The following is a 17,434-nucleotide window of genomic DNA, read 5'->3' as shown; positions in this document are numbered from 1 at the left end:
GCAGTCGACGTCACCGCTACTGCGTGCAATACGAATTGCTACGCTATGTCGCGCCGCGCCGCAACGCGCGGCGAGACGGACTGAGACGGACGGGATTCTACTCTACTCCACTCCGCTCCGCTCTGCTTCGCTTTGACTCGTTGCGCTTCACGACGTCACTGCGCGATGCGTTCGTATACACCGTGGGCAACACTGAAGCTACGAGAGAGCGCGAATGTAGTTTTATCGGTACGGTTGTCCCTCTCCCTGAGACTGCCGATTGTCCCGGTACGCAACGTATGGAACGTAAGGCCGTATCGGCGATGTGCGGAGACTAGGAGGAGAGGCTGCGAAATAAATAAATAAAGCCGGATCCTCTTTTTCGCAACGCCCAGCTGTGAGCGTCATTCGTCTTCGCGCTTTGAGAAAGTGCGATCGCACGTTTTCTATTTGAACTACTCGACGCATACTTTTGTATCTAGCCGAGAAGATCGACTTCCGTATCTTCTTCTCGTCTAGGAAGTGAAAAATTGAGAGATACCTCTTTATTTTTTTTTTCTTCTTTTTGGATTTGTATACAATGATTGGGAATAATTAATATTCCCATTTCTATCAACTCTAGCACAATTTATTGGCACGATATTGATCCAATATTGGCCCAATATTTAACTGATGTCCAATATTTAATTTAAAATGTGTCCAAATTCACTGACGAAAAACAAAAAATTTTTATTATTAAAGAGCGTTTTGCGTTATTATCTTTTTGACTTATTTTTAATTTGACTTCGCAATTAACCGATTCTTAATGTTCTGATTTTGCGACGTAATTTGTAAATAATTATCCGAAATTTATATTTGTTGAAAATATGTTGAGAAGGGCTACGAATTATAAGAATAAGATTGAAAATAAATAATAAATAAAATATAATTAATAAACGGTAAACAAAATTTTTCCACTCCGATCGGATCATTATCAGTGTTAAATATGTAACACACACAAACTATATAAACATATTTAAATTATATTTATATTTGTTCTTTATATACTGAAGAAGGAAGGCCTGATCGAGAGAGATCGAGTTTGTTTGAATTATATATCAACAGAGTAAAATATTATCTCGCGCTAACAAGAACTTGCGTTATGGTTGTTTTATTAATTTAAAATCATCGATAAGTTGTTATTAGGAAATATAAATTAATTTTAATCTCGGTTTTTAATTTACTCCTTATTTTTTTCCTTAGTTCTAAGAATATAAGAAAAGGATTCCCATCTTCGATTTCCTCTTTTCATCTAATGAGAGAAAGATCGAGCGGGCTGTTTATTGTTCCTCTTAGATTAATTTTAATACTAATATTTTTTACCTTTTTCCCTAGTTCTAAGAATAAAAAGAAAGATCCTCGACTTCAGCCGCTTTCCCACGACTTCGCCCTGTACTCGCGTTTTTGTATACATCGTGCTTACAACGGGTGACTCACAAATGGCGAGAACGGGACTCTTCGCTGACAATTTCAACATTTTTCTTGACGCAAGCTCGTTTTCATCTTTCCGACGAAGATCGGCTTCGTCGGAAGCGGAGCTCTTGGGAATCCGTGAGTCGGAGGAATCGCGCACGGCTGATTCACTTCCGGATGCGGTCCGTGACGCGAATCAGGATCATAGATCCTATCGAGGGGAGACTGCTTCGTTCTCCGGATCCGTCGCGGTGCGCGAAGGCGCGCCACGGTGAAGCGTGAAACGGAACGATTTCGGGGTCGCCGTCCCACATTTTTTCAAGAGGATGTTCTTGTTCGAGCGGTCTTCGAATCCGTTTGTCGGACCTATCAAATACCAGCGAATACTATCGTACGAATGCGTGCCTACGATCGCACGTCGGTTCCTCGAGATCCTTCAACAATCCTTACTCAAACAGAACAAGTCATTATGATATCAAAATGTCAGAAATGATAATGAAATCGACATCAATCGACGTCAATTCGATTCCATTATCATTTCTGACTGGGATGTCAAAATGACTATTACAAGTCATTTTTCAATCATTTCCGGTTCATTGTAATGTTATTTTAACGTTATCGTGACTTGTTGTACTTGAATATTAAACCACGATCAGACTAGAGATTAAGATTGAAATTATATTGGAAATTAATCAATCAAAGCAAGTCACTAAATTTAGAATTGATATCTTTCTTCTGATTGGTTAAATTCAAATCCAATCTCAATCTCAATCTCTAGTCTGATGGCAGCAGAAAAAGCAGTTTTGAACACAACTAATTGCAGGATTATAAATCACACACAATTATACTAAAGAATTTTATAATACCTGTAAAACTGCTTTTTCCGTTGAATGCAGCTATTAACTCTCCGGACTTGATGATAGATCTATGTAACTCATTCCATTACATTCTTTATGTGACATCTGTAAATTTACGCACACACATATACACATTTTTTAAATACAAATTATGATATTTTAGTCGCTTGAAGTTAATTAGTGTCTTTTAGTCAACATAAATTAATGAGCCTCACAGACACAATGTGAGTAATTGTGTTACACGCCTCAACTCCGGAGAATTAAAAATGACTTCGACTAAACCTCAATTGACTTAATCGACAATTTATTCAACGAAATTGCTATCAAAACTTCCAACTACGCACTGGGAAAAAAAGTTTCGCTGTATTAATTGAAATTCTCATAGATTCAATCAGAAAGATACAAACCAGATACTTATAGCTAAATCTATTAGATATTCTAATCGAGATAATCAGAAATTCAATTACGTCTTACGATAATGAGAATTCTGATTGATATGATCAGAACTCGTTTTATTTGTACTTTTTATTGGTATAACTAGATCGTTTTTCTCAGTATAACTTTTAACTCATCTCTAATCTAATCTCTGTTTTCATGTGACAAACATCAAAAACTGATCATTTTATCCACATATTGCTAAAATAGTGCAGGTATTACTTGATAAGTTAATCGGAGTTTAGTCAAAGTCACCCCGGATGGTCGATCGATTAGCCGCTATCTCTTCGAGCCGATTCCCGGTCATCGGTGCCGCTTGCTGACGTAAATCGCATTATCAGGGAGAAAGTCGACGCCCGCTGTACGACTGTCTTAACGGCCGCTTTTACGCGAGTTTTTGGAGAACTAGAAACTGTCTTGATCTCATACGGAGTTTCTCCGGCGACGACGTCAATCGATTGAAAAAAAGAGAGACCCGGGCTAATTCTTATTCCTGGCGTCACAGAAACGTGACGATCAGCTCGCTTTTATTCGGGTGGCAAGGTAGGGTGATCGACCGTAACAATATGAATACGGGAATATGCACGGTGTGTCTTCAATTGGTACCCACTAAGATATCCTATGCGTTCTCACGTTCCTCGAGAGGAATGCTGTTGAAACGTGACGCGGCCACCGAAAACCTCAAATTCGTCGGTCAGAAGTATCCACTCGTTGTGTTTCTCTCGGCGAGCACCAAGCCATGCTTACAATTAGCTTAGAATGTTTGAGCTAAGTCTTTACTGCAGCAACAATGAGAAATTTTTTATTACTCGCTGAATATTTCCAAATTACAAACATCTTCTTTTGATTGGAAACATTCGACAAACTGTAAGTTTTGTCGCTAGCAACAAAAACGTATTAAAGCCTGGTACCATTATGATAAGAGATTAACTTTAATCTTGGTTTAAGTTACTGTTTATCTTTTTCTAATTCTTAGAATCATAAAAAGACAAACAGTAACTGAACCGAGATTAAAGTTAATCTTACATTAGTTGAACTAGATCTAAGAAACATCAACAAATATTTCAACAACCGTCAATTTTTTCAAGAAACGTGGAACCTCAAAAAAAAGTTTCTCATTGTTGCACAGTTGAGAACTTAACTGAGTTAGTTTAACAGTTATTCTAGATTACTGCAATGAGAAAAAATAGCCTAAAATAGTAAATAAATATTTATTTGAATATTGTCAACTAAACATTTACTTACAATAAATAAATATTTACTTCATAAAAAAAGTGATTGTTAAATCAAATTAATGTTTTTTTGTACCAAATAAATATACTTTTATATTTAACAAATATTTAGTTGGTACTATTCAAATAAATAATTATTCAAATTTAGGATACTTTTTTCTCAGTGTAGCAACTGAAAATGTCTATACTGAACTTCTATTCTTCTGTTGTGACATGTTGACGCGTATTTCTCATTGTTCTTTCATATTTACTGATTAGAAACATGTGATAAGCGGCAACTCTTGTTGCTAACAACAAAAACATTAAAGCTGGTATTCATAGTTGGTTCTTAAATTATTTCAAGACCGTCTTAATTTAAGTCTTAAGACTCTGATGCGGCCCTCTGACTGGTTCATGACACCTCAAGAGTGAACTTAAGATTGTCTTAAATATTTATAAGAATTGATTATATTATGAATACTGGCCTAAGAAACTTTCAACAACAAACAATTTCAGGACATGGAAGATCAATAAAAAGTTTCTCGTCAAGGACATAAGTTTAAATTTTGTTGTTATAAGGTATCATGATAGCTTCGTACGTTTATTTTTTTTTTGCATGTATTTTTTATTCTTATTAATCAGATACGTTCTCTGTTTTTGTATTTTCGTGTTATTTTACTGTCACATTTCCCAATACTTGTTTACGTCACTTGTTTATTACATCACTAGGTATAGCTTATATTTTTAGAGAACTTGTTCTAAATTGAATATAAATAAACATTTTATTTATGTACGTATCTATCTATCTATCTACGAGTATGTATTTATCAGTGTTTATACACAAGGCCACTGCACTGGCGTCACCCGACTCGAAATTCTTTTATTATATAGGACTATAAACTGCGCTCAACGATGACAGCGGTCGCTCGAAACGTTCGTAGCATAATGTCGTCATTAAAAATATATTTATTGCAGCGACTTGGTTACGCTAACATTAGCAAAACGAGGCATCATTATTGATCGTTTCTATTTCTGAAATTAATACTATATTTCTTATATAAAAGATACACGCAAAACAATATTTTGCTGCTTCAACTAGAATTATAGCTGCTTTTTATATCTGATAGAATTATGTATCATGTGCATAGAATTTATACTACAAATCATATCCAATAATAGATGTAAATCAGCCAATGCGAGCCAACACAGGTTAGGTGTGTGTGAAATTGTATACTTTATTCTTGAGAAAAATTAGCAAACGTTTCAACCCTTTCGATTTGGTCTTCCTCAGTGTAAAAATAGAAATAAAATCGGTGACGTATAAATTTAATATAAAAGATGCGAAATATCATATCCAATATCCAATGTTGCAGTACTTGCTATTTATCTATTTTTAGCTATTTTTCATACTTAGATAATTTTTGCTATAACTGCAAGGTCACTTTTTTGAGTGTAGAATTCTGAATTTTTTTAACTTTTCAATAATTATGTTCTTTATGACGTCATATTTGGTTTTTATCGATTATTTTTTATTTTTATAATAATTTATTCGCTTAATTTTTTTAGTGACCAAAAAACATTGATACATTCAGTCCTAAGACGTTGCATGTTTTTGGATGGAACACTCGACGAGGTCCCTGCTGCGATTCATCAACTTATCGACAACAAATGATGATTGTGGGACATACTGAGCAACCTTGATTAAGGAAATCGATTACGAGACAGTCACGGGAAAAATTTTCGCAATAATATGTCACACGCAGCTCGACGTACGCATGATTCACGGAATGAAATTTACTACAAATGCGAGTCATCACCCTTTGAAATAACTTTCTGAGCGTTATGACGATGTTGCATATGTTTCATACAATAAAATGCGACCGTGCATTGTGCAAAGAGACATTTCCCAAGAAACTCTATTGTCATTGCAGAAAGATGTATGAATAAAAAGCGCAAGTTTTTCTTAAAAAAGGCACGAAGGTCTGTCTCAAGTATGTTGAGCTTGAAAGAGCGTCTAGGTCAATACGATGGGATGCGATATTCATCATTCGTGATACTTAATACGTGAAACTTTATAGCTAAATGTAAGCGTACGCTTAACAAATCATTTACATGTAAAATCAACAGAGATGGGCATTATTTGAAATAGATGCATTTAAAATGGAAATACAAAATGCAAAATGCCCATTTTGTATTTTGTATTTAAAATATATTTGTTCAAAAACTAGTTTACATTTCCATTTAAATGGTATTTAATACCCATTTTCTATTTGAAATACAATTAGGTTTAGAAATAGTTAGGTTGGCATTAATAGTTATCTGCTTTAAGATATCTTTAAGAGTTCTTTAAGAAAAATTTTCAAAATATTTCACAAAGAACAAGGAAAGATATCTCAAAATTGTCTTATATATCAATTTTATCCATAGGTCTGTTTTTTATTGCTGCACTTTCTGAACTGGTACACACAGTGTAATAAAATGAAGTGAAATAAACGTATATTTGTTTCACTTCAACTTATTGCATAAATTCAGAGTGCAGCAATAAAAAACAGACCTCATTTATTCAGCAATATTTAGAAATTAATGTCTCCTTAACTATTGCGAAAATTGCAAAATGGTAGAGGACCTTTCGACTTAGTTTTTTTATTAAGCATAGCACTGTATGATTAGTGGGCGTTATTTCAGTTATACCCTGTATAAATCTTTTGTTTATATATATATATATATATTATATAAAAAAATGCATATTTTATAAAAGTTTATATGCATATATTATATAAAATATAAGATATATTGTATACAAAGTTATAGTAAAGAATATAAAAAATAAAAATATTAAAGCATAAGAATTAAAATATAATTGTAAGTTAAACATGTAAAATAAATATAAGAATATTAAAAAAACTGTTTTTAAAAATCCATTTTTTAAAAACCATTTAAAAAATGTCTATTTTCTATCTTCTATTTTAAAAAGGTGTCTAAAACTAATTTTGTATTTTATATTTCCAAATGGAAAGATTACAGCAATTTTACATTTTCTATTTCAAATAGATTCGAGCAGCCATTTTGCCCATCTCTGAAAATCAAGAGATGTACAGCTGCAAATATATATATTTTTCGCAAAGCATTCTTTTAAACGACACGCTAACATCGTATTCTTTAGAGGAAGTAGAAAATAAACGATAAAAATTTCAAGCGAGAAAATAAGCAATAAAAATTCTTGCAAAATGTTAAATTAAAACGGAAATATGTTTCAATAAAATAACATAATCGATAAAACTAACTTATTGTAAAATATACCGAAAGCTTTCCTTTTATTTCCTTAATTAATATATCATATATCTATAAGAAATAAATTATGTATAACCACAACACAATATTTTGATCCAAGGCGATTTAATAAAGCATCTTTAACGAGATGACTCTCTCTCCACGTTAATCTATAGAGATCCTTAAATAAAAGGTTGAACACCATACGTTTAGTCCGCTATATTTTTTAAGATATTGTATAATTATATACCTTAAGGTATCTATCTCATTTCATCTAATCAGGTTTTGAAAAATATGACGGACCAATCAGAAATTGTCTAAACAGTGTCCAATTTCTTACTTAAAGTTCTCTGTGGTTAATCGAGTGCGATTTTGTTAGGCTCGCCCTTGGACGAGTACACGCCCACGCGTACAATCGACAATGATAATAATGATGTCCAATGTTGGAAGCACCGTGTTGTACCGGCGAACGTGTCTCGCGTCGCGAAAACGTTCGCTTCGCCGGAGGCGTCTCGACAATCAATTCTGCGAAATTAAAAAAGAAAATGCGTACGACAATGATGGTTTCAGAATTGATCACACGACGCAACACTGTGCGCCCCAAACGTATTCTAGTTTTTGTTTTTTTTTTCTTGGAAACGTCGTTGATTCGTTTTCCCAAGGGACACACCAAAGAGGATTGAACACGTAAAGGTCAATATAAAAAATTAAAATTATTTTTTATTTAAATTTTTAACATCAATAAACAGTCAAATTTCATAATAAAAGATCATTTTAACTTTCATAACATCAAGTAAAGTCATTTTGATTTTCTCCCGACTGGGGCGCTATTCTGTAACTGTCTTTACATTCCTACCGACAGTTGTCGGTATCGTTGCGCAGATATTTTATATAGTGAAAAAGCTGCGCAACAACACCGACAACTGTCAGTAGGTGGGTAAAACAATTACAGAATAGCACCTCTGATGTGTTCCTTGGGTTAATGAATTTTAGCATTTTGGATGATGATATCACGTGAAGGAAGAATGAATCCCTATCTCTGATGTCGTAGAGATGCCAAGCGAGAGATGAGTGGTCCAGCGGTCTGCCGCTCGAAGATTCTCTGCTTTAGATCGAAAATAGATGGTATCAGCACGAATGACGTCTGATTTTGTAAAAAAGAGGTTTATAGAAGAGAATTAATAAGGTTGCCCAGAACTGGTCTTACCACGTATATCCATTGGCCGATATCAGATGACGACTGCTTCATAATTGACTGCTTCATAATTAACTGCAATAATTACGATTCTGTATTGCTTGGCCTAATGACCCCCTATATGTTACCAATGTTTTCAACGATTTTTCTTTTCGTTCTCACTGATTATGGTATATCAAGAAGCGAAGAGGATATTCGTAATTTGCAATCTACTGCCGGAAGTTACGTGGGCGGCGGTCGACCGTAAAGCACACAGCGACAACTCCTGCCGTTTCGATAGTCGCTTTATCGCGATGTACGATGAATTTATCTTTTTTCCTGCCTTCGTCTTTCCCCCGTTTTTATCTAATCCCGACCCGACGGAAAACTGACGTGAGCGATAAAATGCTTCCTCTCATTAGTATCGGCGCGTTTCCGCTTCGACGATAGGTCTTAGCGCGGGTCTAGGTCGAAATACCAGACTCGTAATCCGTAATTGAATACGTATAGGTCCTGGTGGCTCTGAGAATAATTTTATGTTTCACCATTTTATTTTTCAGAGTGTTCTATTCATGGGAAGAACGATTTTGTTAAAGTATCAAAATTTAGCTATAGATATAAATTTGAAAATTTTTATTAGAAATATTTTATCAAAATAATTATGTAAAACGCTCAAGTTGGTTGCTAGAATGTCAAAACTTTTTGTAGTATTGCATATTATGCATGAATTTTTTACACAATTATTTTGATATTCATCAAAATAATTATGTTTGGCCAACAACAAAATTATTTTCAGATCTGCATGTATCTAAATTTTTTAATATTTAAGCAAAACGTTTTTTTCATGTTACAACGAGGTTTGTCAATTAGACAAACGAAAAGAACGATTCTGTTAAAGTATCTAAAAATTTAGCTAAATGCAAATCTGAAAACGATTTTATAGGATTATCAAAATAATTATGTAGGACGCTCGAGCTAGTTGCTTGAATGTCAATATTTTTGGTAGCATTGCTCATTATATTAGGTGTTAAACTTAATTCATGCCGTTTTTCGTCTCTAAAATTGATTTGTTTCGGAGGGAAATACTTTAATCAAAGTATTATTAATAAAGTATTATTAATTAGTAATAAAGTAGAAAATGGAGGAAATTACTTTGATTAAGGTATTCATTCATCTTCCCTTCGAAACAAATCAATTTTGGAGACGAAAAACGGCAGGAATTAAGTTTAACACCTAATATGTCTCACTTTCCTACATAATTATTTTGTTGATTCAAACAAATTATTGTCAGATTTGTATTTACTTAAATTTTTTAATATTCAGCAAAGTCGTTCTTTCTGTGTATATTTAACAAGTGTACAATTTTTTATATAGGTAATTAAACCTGGCGTTCCATTTTTCGATAAACTTTAGTTCTCTCTCTTTCTAACTCTCTTACTCTCTTATATTCTTACTCTTTTACTATTTTGTTTATTCATTAGATAAATTATCACATAGTTTATCTGAAGAAAAATTTATCTGAAGAAAACAATATATGAAAATCGACCAGTGATAAAACTTCTTCTGTATAATAACATTTAATAATATAAAAGCTTTACAGAAAATTCGTTTTTAAAAATATGTGTTCCTATTACGGATTAAATTAATTATATATTCTTATGATTTTCTCTCTCTCTCTCCCTGGAGGATCGCCCAAGTCGCCAATACATCGATTCCGAATGCGTCTGTCGTTATTCTTATACGCGTTTAACACGCGTGATTAGCAATTTAATGAAACCTCGTAGATCGTTGCATCAAAGATATTTTAAAAATAAACCTGTAGCCCGCTAGATCGAAACAAGTTCCGGAATCTCGAATTTATTTAAATGTACGTTTACTTCGTCGCCCCAATAATCAATCGAGCGAATGCTCGAGATCGTAAAAATATTAATAAAGGCCTCATGATCGAGAATATTATACAAGCTTGTCAGGCTTACGGCGGACAGCGATGAGTTATTTACGATATTATTTATAGGTACGTAATACATATGGATGCAATCGCGATAAGGCCACGCCAATTTCAATTCTGTTGCTTCTGATATCGTTGCTTTTGATACCGCCGCGTTCATGCGACGCGTCGATCGCGATGGTTTGCGGAATAAACGGCCAGCACATTCCCCACATTGTCGGTAATTACATCCATTGACGTCGATGCTTCCTATTTTTCCTTATTTTTTTCAACATTATTCATTCTCGTCTCTCTCGTCTTCGTTCGCAATTGGCCGAGGCGGCGATAAGCGGATCCGTGGATGGTAAACGGATCGTGGCGGAGGGAGTTCGGAGATCCGCGCTCTCGAAACTCATTTGAAAACGCGTGAATTGCGAGCGGCAAATGAACGCTAACGAGCCGCCAACTTGCTCGAGTAAACGAATAGCTATTGACATAAGTGTGGAAATTTTTCAACAACCACGTTTGGGTCGACGAACGGCGCGTTGACTTCGAAAAGATTAGGATCGCTGCGTGATACACGCGGTGGATCCGATGACAATGGATACGGTTGAAAAATGCGCAGTTTTTCAGCCGCGTGTTACGGATATAGGATTACCATATCTGTAAAGAAAGAATGATTTTGCTAAAGCAGGCCTGTCCAATTTGAGCTCCGAAGCCAAAACGCAAAGCCATCGACGCGAAAAAATTCAATGTAAGATTTTAGGAACTATAAAGTGTTGATGAAAGCGTCACTCAGATGCGTATCAACACTTAACAGTCTCTGAAATCTTACTCAGAAAAAAGGCTATTCTTAAATCAACCATAATATACTCACATATATAAGCAAAAATATTGTAATCTTGCTTTAAAAATTTTATAGTCTTGAATTTGTATTAATATAAGATTTTTAATTCAGCAAGTCTTGAATTAAGTGCAAAATTAATACTTGCATCAAAACAAATTTAATCAAATCAAGATTGATATCTTTGAAGCAAGATTATAATATTTTTGCTTATATATGAGTATATTATGGTTGATAGAATAGTCTTTTTTCTGTGTACCCACATTGAATTTTTTTACGTCGATGGCTTTGCGGTTTGACTCCAGAGCCCAAATTGAACAGGCTTGTGCTAACGCATCTAGTTAGATACGGATTTGAAAATAATTTTGTTGGACCATCAAAATAATAATAGCGTAGAAATCTCAAATATAATGAACAATTATACTGCAAAAAGTTTTCATTCTAGCAATCAATTTGAGAGTCTTACACAATTATATTTTCATAGTCATCCAACAAAATTATTTTCAGATCTGTATCTACATTTTTAGATCTGAGAACTTGAGAAAAATCGTTTTTTCCGCGTGAATTATGAGAAGAATACATGTAAAGGAAGAATACAGTTTTGTTGAAGTATCTAAAAATTTAGCTAGGTATAAATCAGAAAGTAATTTTGTTGGATGATCAAAATAATTATGTAGGACGTTTAAAAAATTCTTGCAACACATTGTGTGCTCATCATACTCGAGCTTCCTATATAATTATTCTAATCCCAACAAACTTGTTTTCAAGCTTGTTTTCTTTTTCAACTCTTTTTCAAGACTTGCTCAATTTTCACTCTTTAAGAGTTCCATTCTAAAGAATTCAGAGACGTTTTTAATTCAAAAAAAGAGTACATGTCTTCTTAAAAGAGTATGACTCTTGGAGGATATGATCTTCAGGGAGGAAATTGTGATAGTCGAAAAAAGGAGCCATCCCACTCCTTCTCTGCTGTTCCCTCGCATCGTCGTCGGTCCCACGCCGCGTATTTACAACCGTAAGCGTGTACGCATAGCGGACAGGCGAGCAAGCAAGCAAGCAAGCAAGCCAGGCAGGCAGGGAGGCAGGCAGGAGGGCAGGCAACATGGTATGCGTTGGCCGCGGAGAGCGAACGCTCGGAGGTCACCATTGACGCAAATCTATCCGAGTGTCACGTGAGCGCGGCCGCTGAAACACAATATACACACGCGATGGACGACAACGGCACGGCCGGCCGCTCCACCATTCCATTAAATCCATGCCTCCTCCATCCGTATATATATTTATGCGACTAGCGATGGGACCGAGCCGGCGTCCGCGCATCGAGATGATGAGTGTATCTTGAGAATTTTGGGTCGACGAGACTTTACGTCGTGTCGAGATGGGTTTTCGATCGAAAATACGGAGAGGAGGAAAACGGGAGATTCTATTTGAGGCCGACGACATATTTCTAGGCGACAGTAGGTGATACGTTCGTGAATAGGATAGAGTCGTTCTCGTTCAAACGGCAGAGATCTCCTCTCGGAATAGGATCAGGATTTGTTAGTCCGGCTCGTTCGGAGACGCGATGACGTACCGATAACATCTCGCCTGAGTGTCGTTCCCATCGCTATTTCGACGAGGACATCGGGCAGAAGGAAGGACGGGAGGAAGAAGGCGGGAGTAGATATACTGCACTCCGCGGCCCACCCACGTTACGATATAATAGGCAATTAATGGCCGGTGGACCGGCCGATCCTCGCTGAATGCCAATCGGCCACGGGAAGCGCCACGCTGGACGAAGCGTGTTGTTTAACCCTTTGCGCTCTGCCCGGAACATGCTCCATATGGCGAACGCGAATTGCCGGAGAGGTCTCTCTCTTGGCTATAATTAGAACGCCACACTCGTGCAAAGCACGCTAAGTCGTTTTAATACCGTCGATTCGACCTTTAAACACGTCTTTCGTCTCCGATTCTTCCAATCGCCCGCACCGTTCATATATATTTCCCCTGTTTACGAACGTTTCTGAATAACCGCGGTATTTTCCTTCTTTTGGTAACGAAAGATCGTTAAGACACAATCCATATGTATTGTGATAACGTCAGCAAGGACCTTGCGTTAGCCTAGTTTCAGTCCTGTGAGATAGAACACAAATGTAGCGCGCATTTGAGAGAGAGAGAGAGAGAGAGAGAGAGAGAGAGAGAGAGAGAGAGGGGGGGGATATCCTCTACTTCTTATCATTTTCTTAATTAGGTCAATGTCACCACACGACGATCCGTTGCTTTCTTTAACTAACCTCGTAACGTCATTGTACCTGTCGACCTAAAGGTTGACTAATTGATTCGTAAACGAGCGAAATAATTTGTCTTAAGTACATGACGTCTTACAGAGTCATATTAGCGTGGAAAAGTTTTGCTTACGTACCTAAAAATTTAGATATAGATCTGAAAATAATTTTGTTTGACCATCAAAATAATTATGTGTACGACGTTCGAATTGGTTGCTAGAATGTTAAAACTTTTTGCAGTATTACCATTAATGTTTAAACGTCCTGTATAATTATTTTGATGGTCCAACAAAATTATTTTCAGATCTGTATCTAGATATATTTTTAGATACTTATTAACAAAACTCTCCGTGTGACAAACCTATAAACTGGAAAAAAATACTAAATTTTAATAAATATTTATTGAACAGTTCTACGTAAATATTTACTAGATATAAATATATATTGTTTGTTTGAAAAAAAATAATTAATTTGGTTTAACTGTCATTTTTTATTGAGTAGATATTAATTTATTATAAGTAAATATTTATTATTCAAAGAAATATAATAGCTTTAGTTTTGGTAAATTATTAAAATTTAGTAAATTTTTTTCAGTGTATATATTTATTTTTTTTGAGCGTTACGTTAACGAGTTGATTGAAAGATATAAACAATATTAAATGAAAATTAATCGAGAAATGTTCAACAATAAATAAGTGAAGAAGCCATTTATTCATAATGGGTTTTAGTGTCTGACATATATTGGCGTGAATTTTGCCATTTCAAGTAAATTACAGCGATTATCGAAACACCGTCTTAAACTGAAACAAGAATATGTAATATTATATATTAAATTGGTAAGCAATTTAATATTACTCATGCTAATAATGAGTGTCTTTAGAACACTAATTGTAAGAATATCGGCAAAAAATATCGATGTGCAGTTTACTTGAACTGGAAATTAAAATTCCAAAAATATTAGGCACTGAAACCCTCTAATCGAACATGGCCCTCTTCGCTTTGTGTTTAAAATTAAATATTTCGTGCAATAGTATTATAAGACGTAAGATTAGATTAGTTTTACACTAATTAGAATGAATATTCTTTTGTCGTTATAAAAAAGATACGTACCCCTAAGTGAAAAATATAAATATATTTATATACATAATTATTTTGTCTTTCTACATTTTTATACTTTTAGTCTAAGTGTCACTTATCTTTCAAGCTCATTTGCGTTACTATTGTCGTCGATAATGCCGGCTCACTAACCGTCTACTAGAGACAGCGGCTTTTTAAAAAGCCGTCGCTCTCATCCTCGTCTATCCGCAATTCACTCATCGCAATGGAACTTTATTAAAGTTCCAGCGTGTATATAGCTCTCCAGAAGAATTCTCAAGGCAAAAACAAGCGGACAGCGCGATGTAACAATGCCTTCGACGTTAATGGCGGATGGCACAATGGTGTTGCAATACGAAGATTATGCAACAATCAACGTTACACACACGACCGTGCTACGGTATTCAAACTCGGCCGAAAGCAAAACGTTATTTAACATAAATGACAAAAAGGTCAAAAAGATTACAAACGTAACAGGAGAGGTAATTTCCCACACGAAGAAAAATAGATACCTTTACAAGTCTAATGAAAATGTTCCGACTACTTGTGCCTTACAAGTCTAATGGAAATATTCTGGCTATTACGAAAAAATACACTCTTGGCGATTCGAAATAACATCTAATTGAGTGTTAACTCCCAAATAAACTCCAACTTGAGGATTAACACTTAATTTGAGTGTCATTTCGAACCGTTAAGAATGTATTTTTTCGTAAGGGTTTTGCCGGAAGTTATGACAAACTTTACTTGCTTAAAAGTAAAAAAATACTGGAGGTGTAAGATAAAAAGTACATTACAATTATAGTACATCCGTTCAAGTGAATATACCTTCCAGTAAAGTGAATCATACTATTCTCAAGACTGTAAGCACAAATTCTCAAGACTTTATATATTTGCATTTTTTACCGCGCTACACTGAAAAAAATATAGTCAATTTTAATAAATATTTAGTTGAATACATGCCAACTAAATATTTATTAAATATAAAGATATATTTATTTGATACAAGAAATGTTAATTTGATTTAACAATAATTTTGTTTACTAAACAAATATTTATTTACTGTAAGTAAATATTTAGTTGGCAGTATTGAACTAAATATTTATTAAAATTGACTATATTTTTTTCTCAGTGTACAATAAAATAAAATAAATTATCAGCGCTAGAACAAAAATAAATTCTATGAAATGTGTGATAATTTATAGATGATATGAGATTAAGAAATAACAAATTAATAAATTGCAGAATAACATTTCCTTTACGAAATATAAAAAAAAGTATTTTATACAATAAAGCTATATACAACGATTGATAATTGATTAGAAAAGTAAAGTAAGTGGTTGCCTCTATCCCTTATATAAACTTACAGTTCCATTAAAAATTTATTAAAATTTTACGCTGAAAACAAATTTACTAAATCTTAAATATTACTTTGAAAAGTACTAAGAAAACATTCACTTACTCAATAAAAGATAGTTAAATTAAATTAATTTGTTTTTGTATCAGATAAATCTATATTTACATTTAGTAAATATTGACGTAGAATTATTCAAACAAATATTTATTAAAATTTATTACTTTTTTTCAATGTAGCACATATTCGGCGCGAAATGCATGAGCCGTTAAGAAATACACTAAAAATGATTATATTTATTTTTCTTTTTCGAAGATACGCAAGTTTTTTACGACTTTAATTACATCGATGGGCATTACGAGTCGCAGATCATCTCGTCGAAACGATAAACGTCTCGATAAACGTGTCGCACCACACGGGTGTTACTTGCGTGCATTTTGCGCTCATCGCAGAAATTAAGTCGTATTATCTTCAATCGTCGTACGCCTGCAAATGAAATCCGAGGAGAGCGCGCGTGGCGAAGGGAGGTCCATTATCTTATTTATTCATATGCTTACGTATGATTACGATACGCAAATATTCAGCGGCGATCCTCCTTATGATGTGCTCGATGCGCGCGATTTTCTTTTGCCGCCGGAAGAAAGTAACGGCGAGACTTCGTGATTTGTCGTAGTAAAGCATCACCGGAGAACATATATGATACTTTCATTACAATAAATTGCATAATCGAATCTTGTTACGACTAGGAAAATATTATTAGATATAAGCAAAAAATTATGTAATTTTTTTAAGAGGTAATATCTACAACGCAAAATGTAATATCGTAATACACAGATATACAGCGTGTTATTTTACCTCAATTATAAAATGATAAGATCCTCGATTGATCTGTAATCTGATGTGCATTAAAAGAAAAGATAAAATCGAGAAATTGAAAAAAATAATTAATATTTATATGTGACGTTTTAGTTTCATAATATATCGGAACAAATTATAAAATAACTAAAAATATTCGCTATAATATGCTAAAAGCAATTAATTTATGTAAAATATAAAATTTACTTTTTTACATTTTTTATGCCTTGCATTTATTTGTGCCTGCGTTGGATCTTAATTTTTAACCTGAGACTAGAAGTTATTAAGCTTCTGCAACCATCGGCACATTGTAATAATAATCTTTCATATGTAATTTGGCAATTTAATCAACAAATACGATGAAATTTATATGATTGATAAGTTTTTCAGTTCTGTTATTTTCAAAGAAAACTTGATTGAGATATCGAACAGCTTAACGAGAAGAGAATAATCGAATAGTCGAAGTGTATCGATTATTCAAACTCGAATCGAATTCGAGAGAAATCCGAATCGAACGAGCGCTCGAAAAGTTTGAATATTTGCGCATTCTGCAACTTCGTTTTGCACTTATAATAATAAAAAAAATTTATGTTAGTTGTATAAAAATTAATATTTTTTGTGATAAAAAGAGAAGAAAGAAAGAAAATAGTAATGCCTGAGCACAATATATTCTCTTTTAAACATTAGTAAAAACAAAATTATGAGACAAAACAAATATATATA

General features: G+C 34.1%; 1 protein-coding gene across 1 annotated transcript in view; it reads right to left on the bottom strand.

Moving 5' to 3' along the window:
• The window catches only part of IP3K1 (inositol-trisphosphate 3-kinase-like protein), a 19,481-nt gene extending 11,027 nt beyond the window's left edge, over positions 1–8,454 (bottom strand). Inside the window, exon 1 of the mRNA XM_018505704.1 lies at positions 8,412–8,454. Coding sequence (XP_018361206.1) covers positions 8,412–8,453 — 42 coding nt within the window. The 5' untranslated portion in view covers position 8,454. The remainder of the gene's footprint in view (positions 1–8,411) is intronic.
• Between the last annotated feature and the right edge of the window lie 8,980 nt (positions 8,455–17,434).

Source organism: Trachymyrmex cornetzi, unplaced genomic scaffold, assembly GCF_001594075.2.
Source record: "Trachymyrmex cornetzi isolate Tcor2-1 unplaced genomic scaffold, Tcor1.1 scaffold21, whole genome shotgun sequence".
Lineage (NCBI taxonomy): Eukaryota > Metazoa > Arthropoda > Insecta > Hymenoptera > Formicidae > Trachymyrmex > Trachymyrmex cornetzi.
The sequence above is the reverse complement of the archived record's forward strand: the minus strand, read 5'-3'. Positions and strand labels throughout refer to the sequence as shown.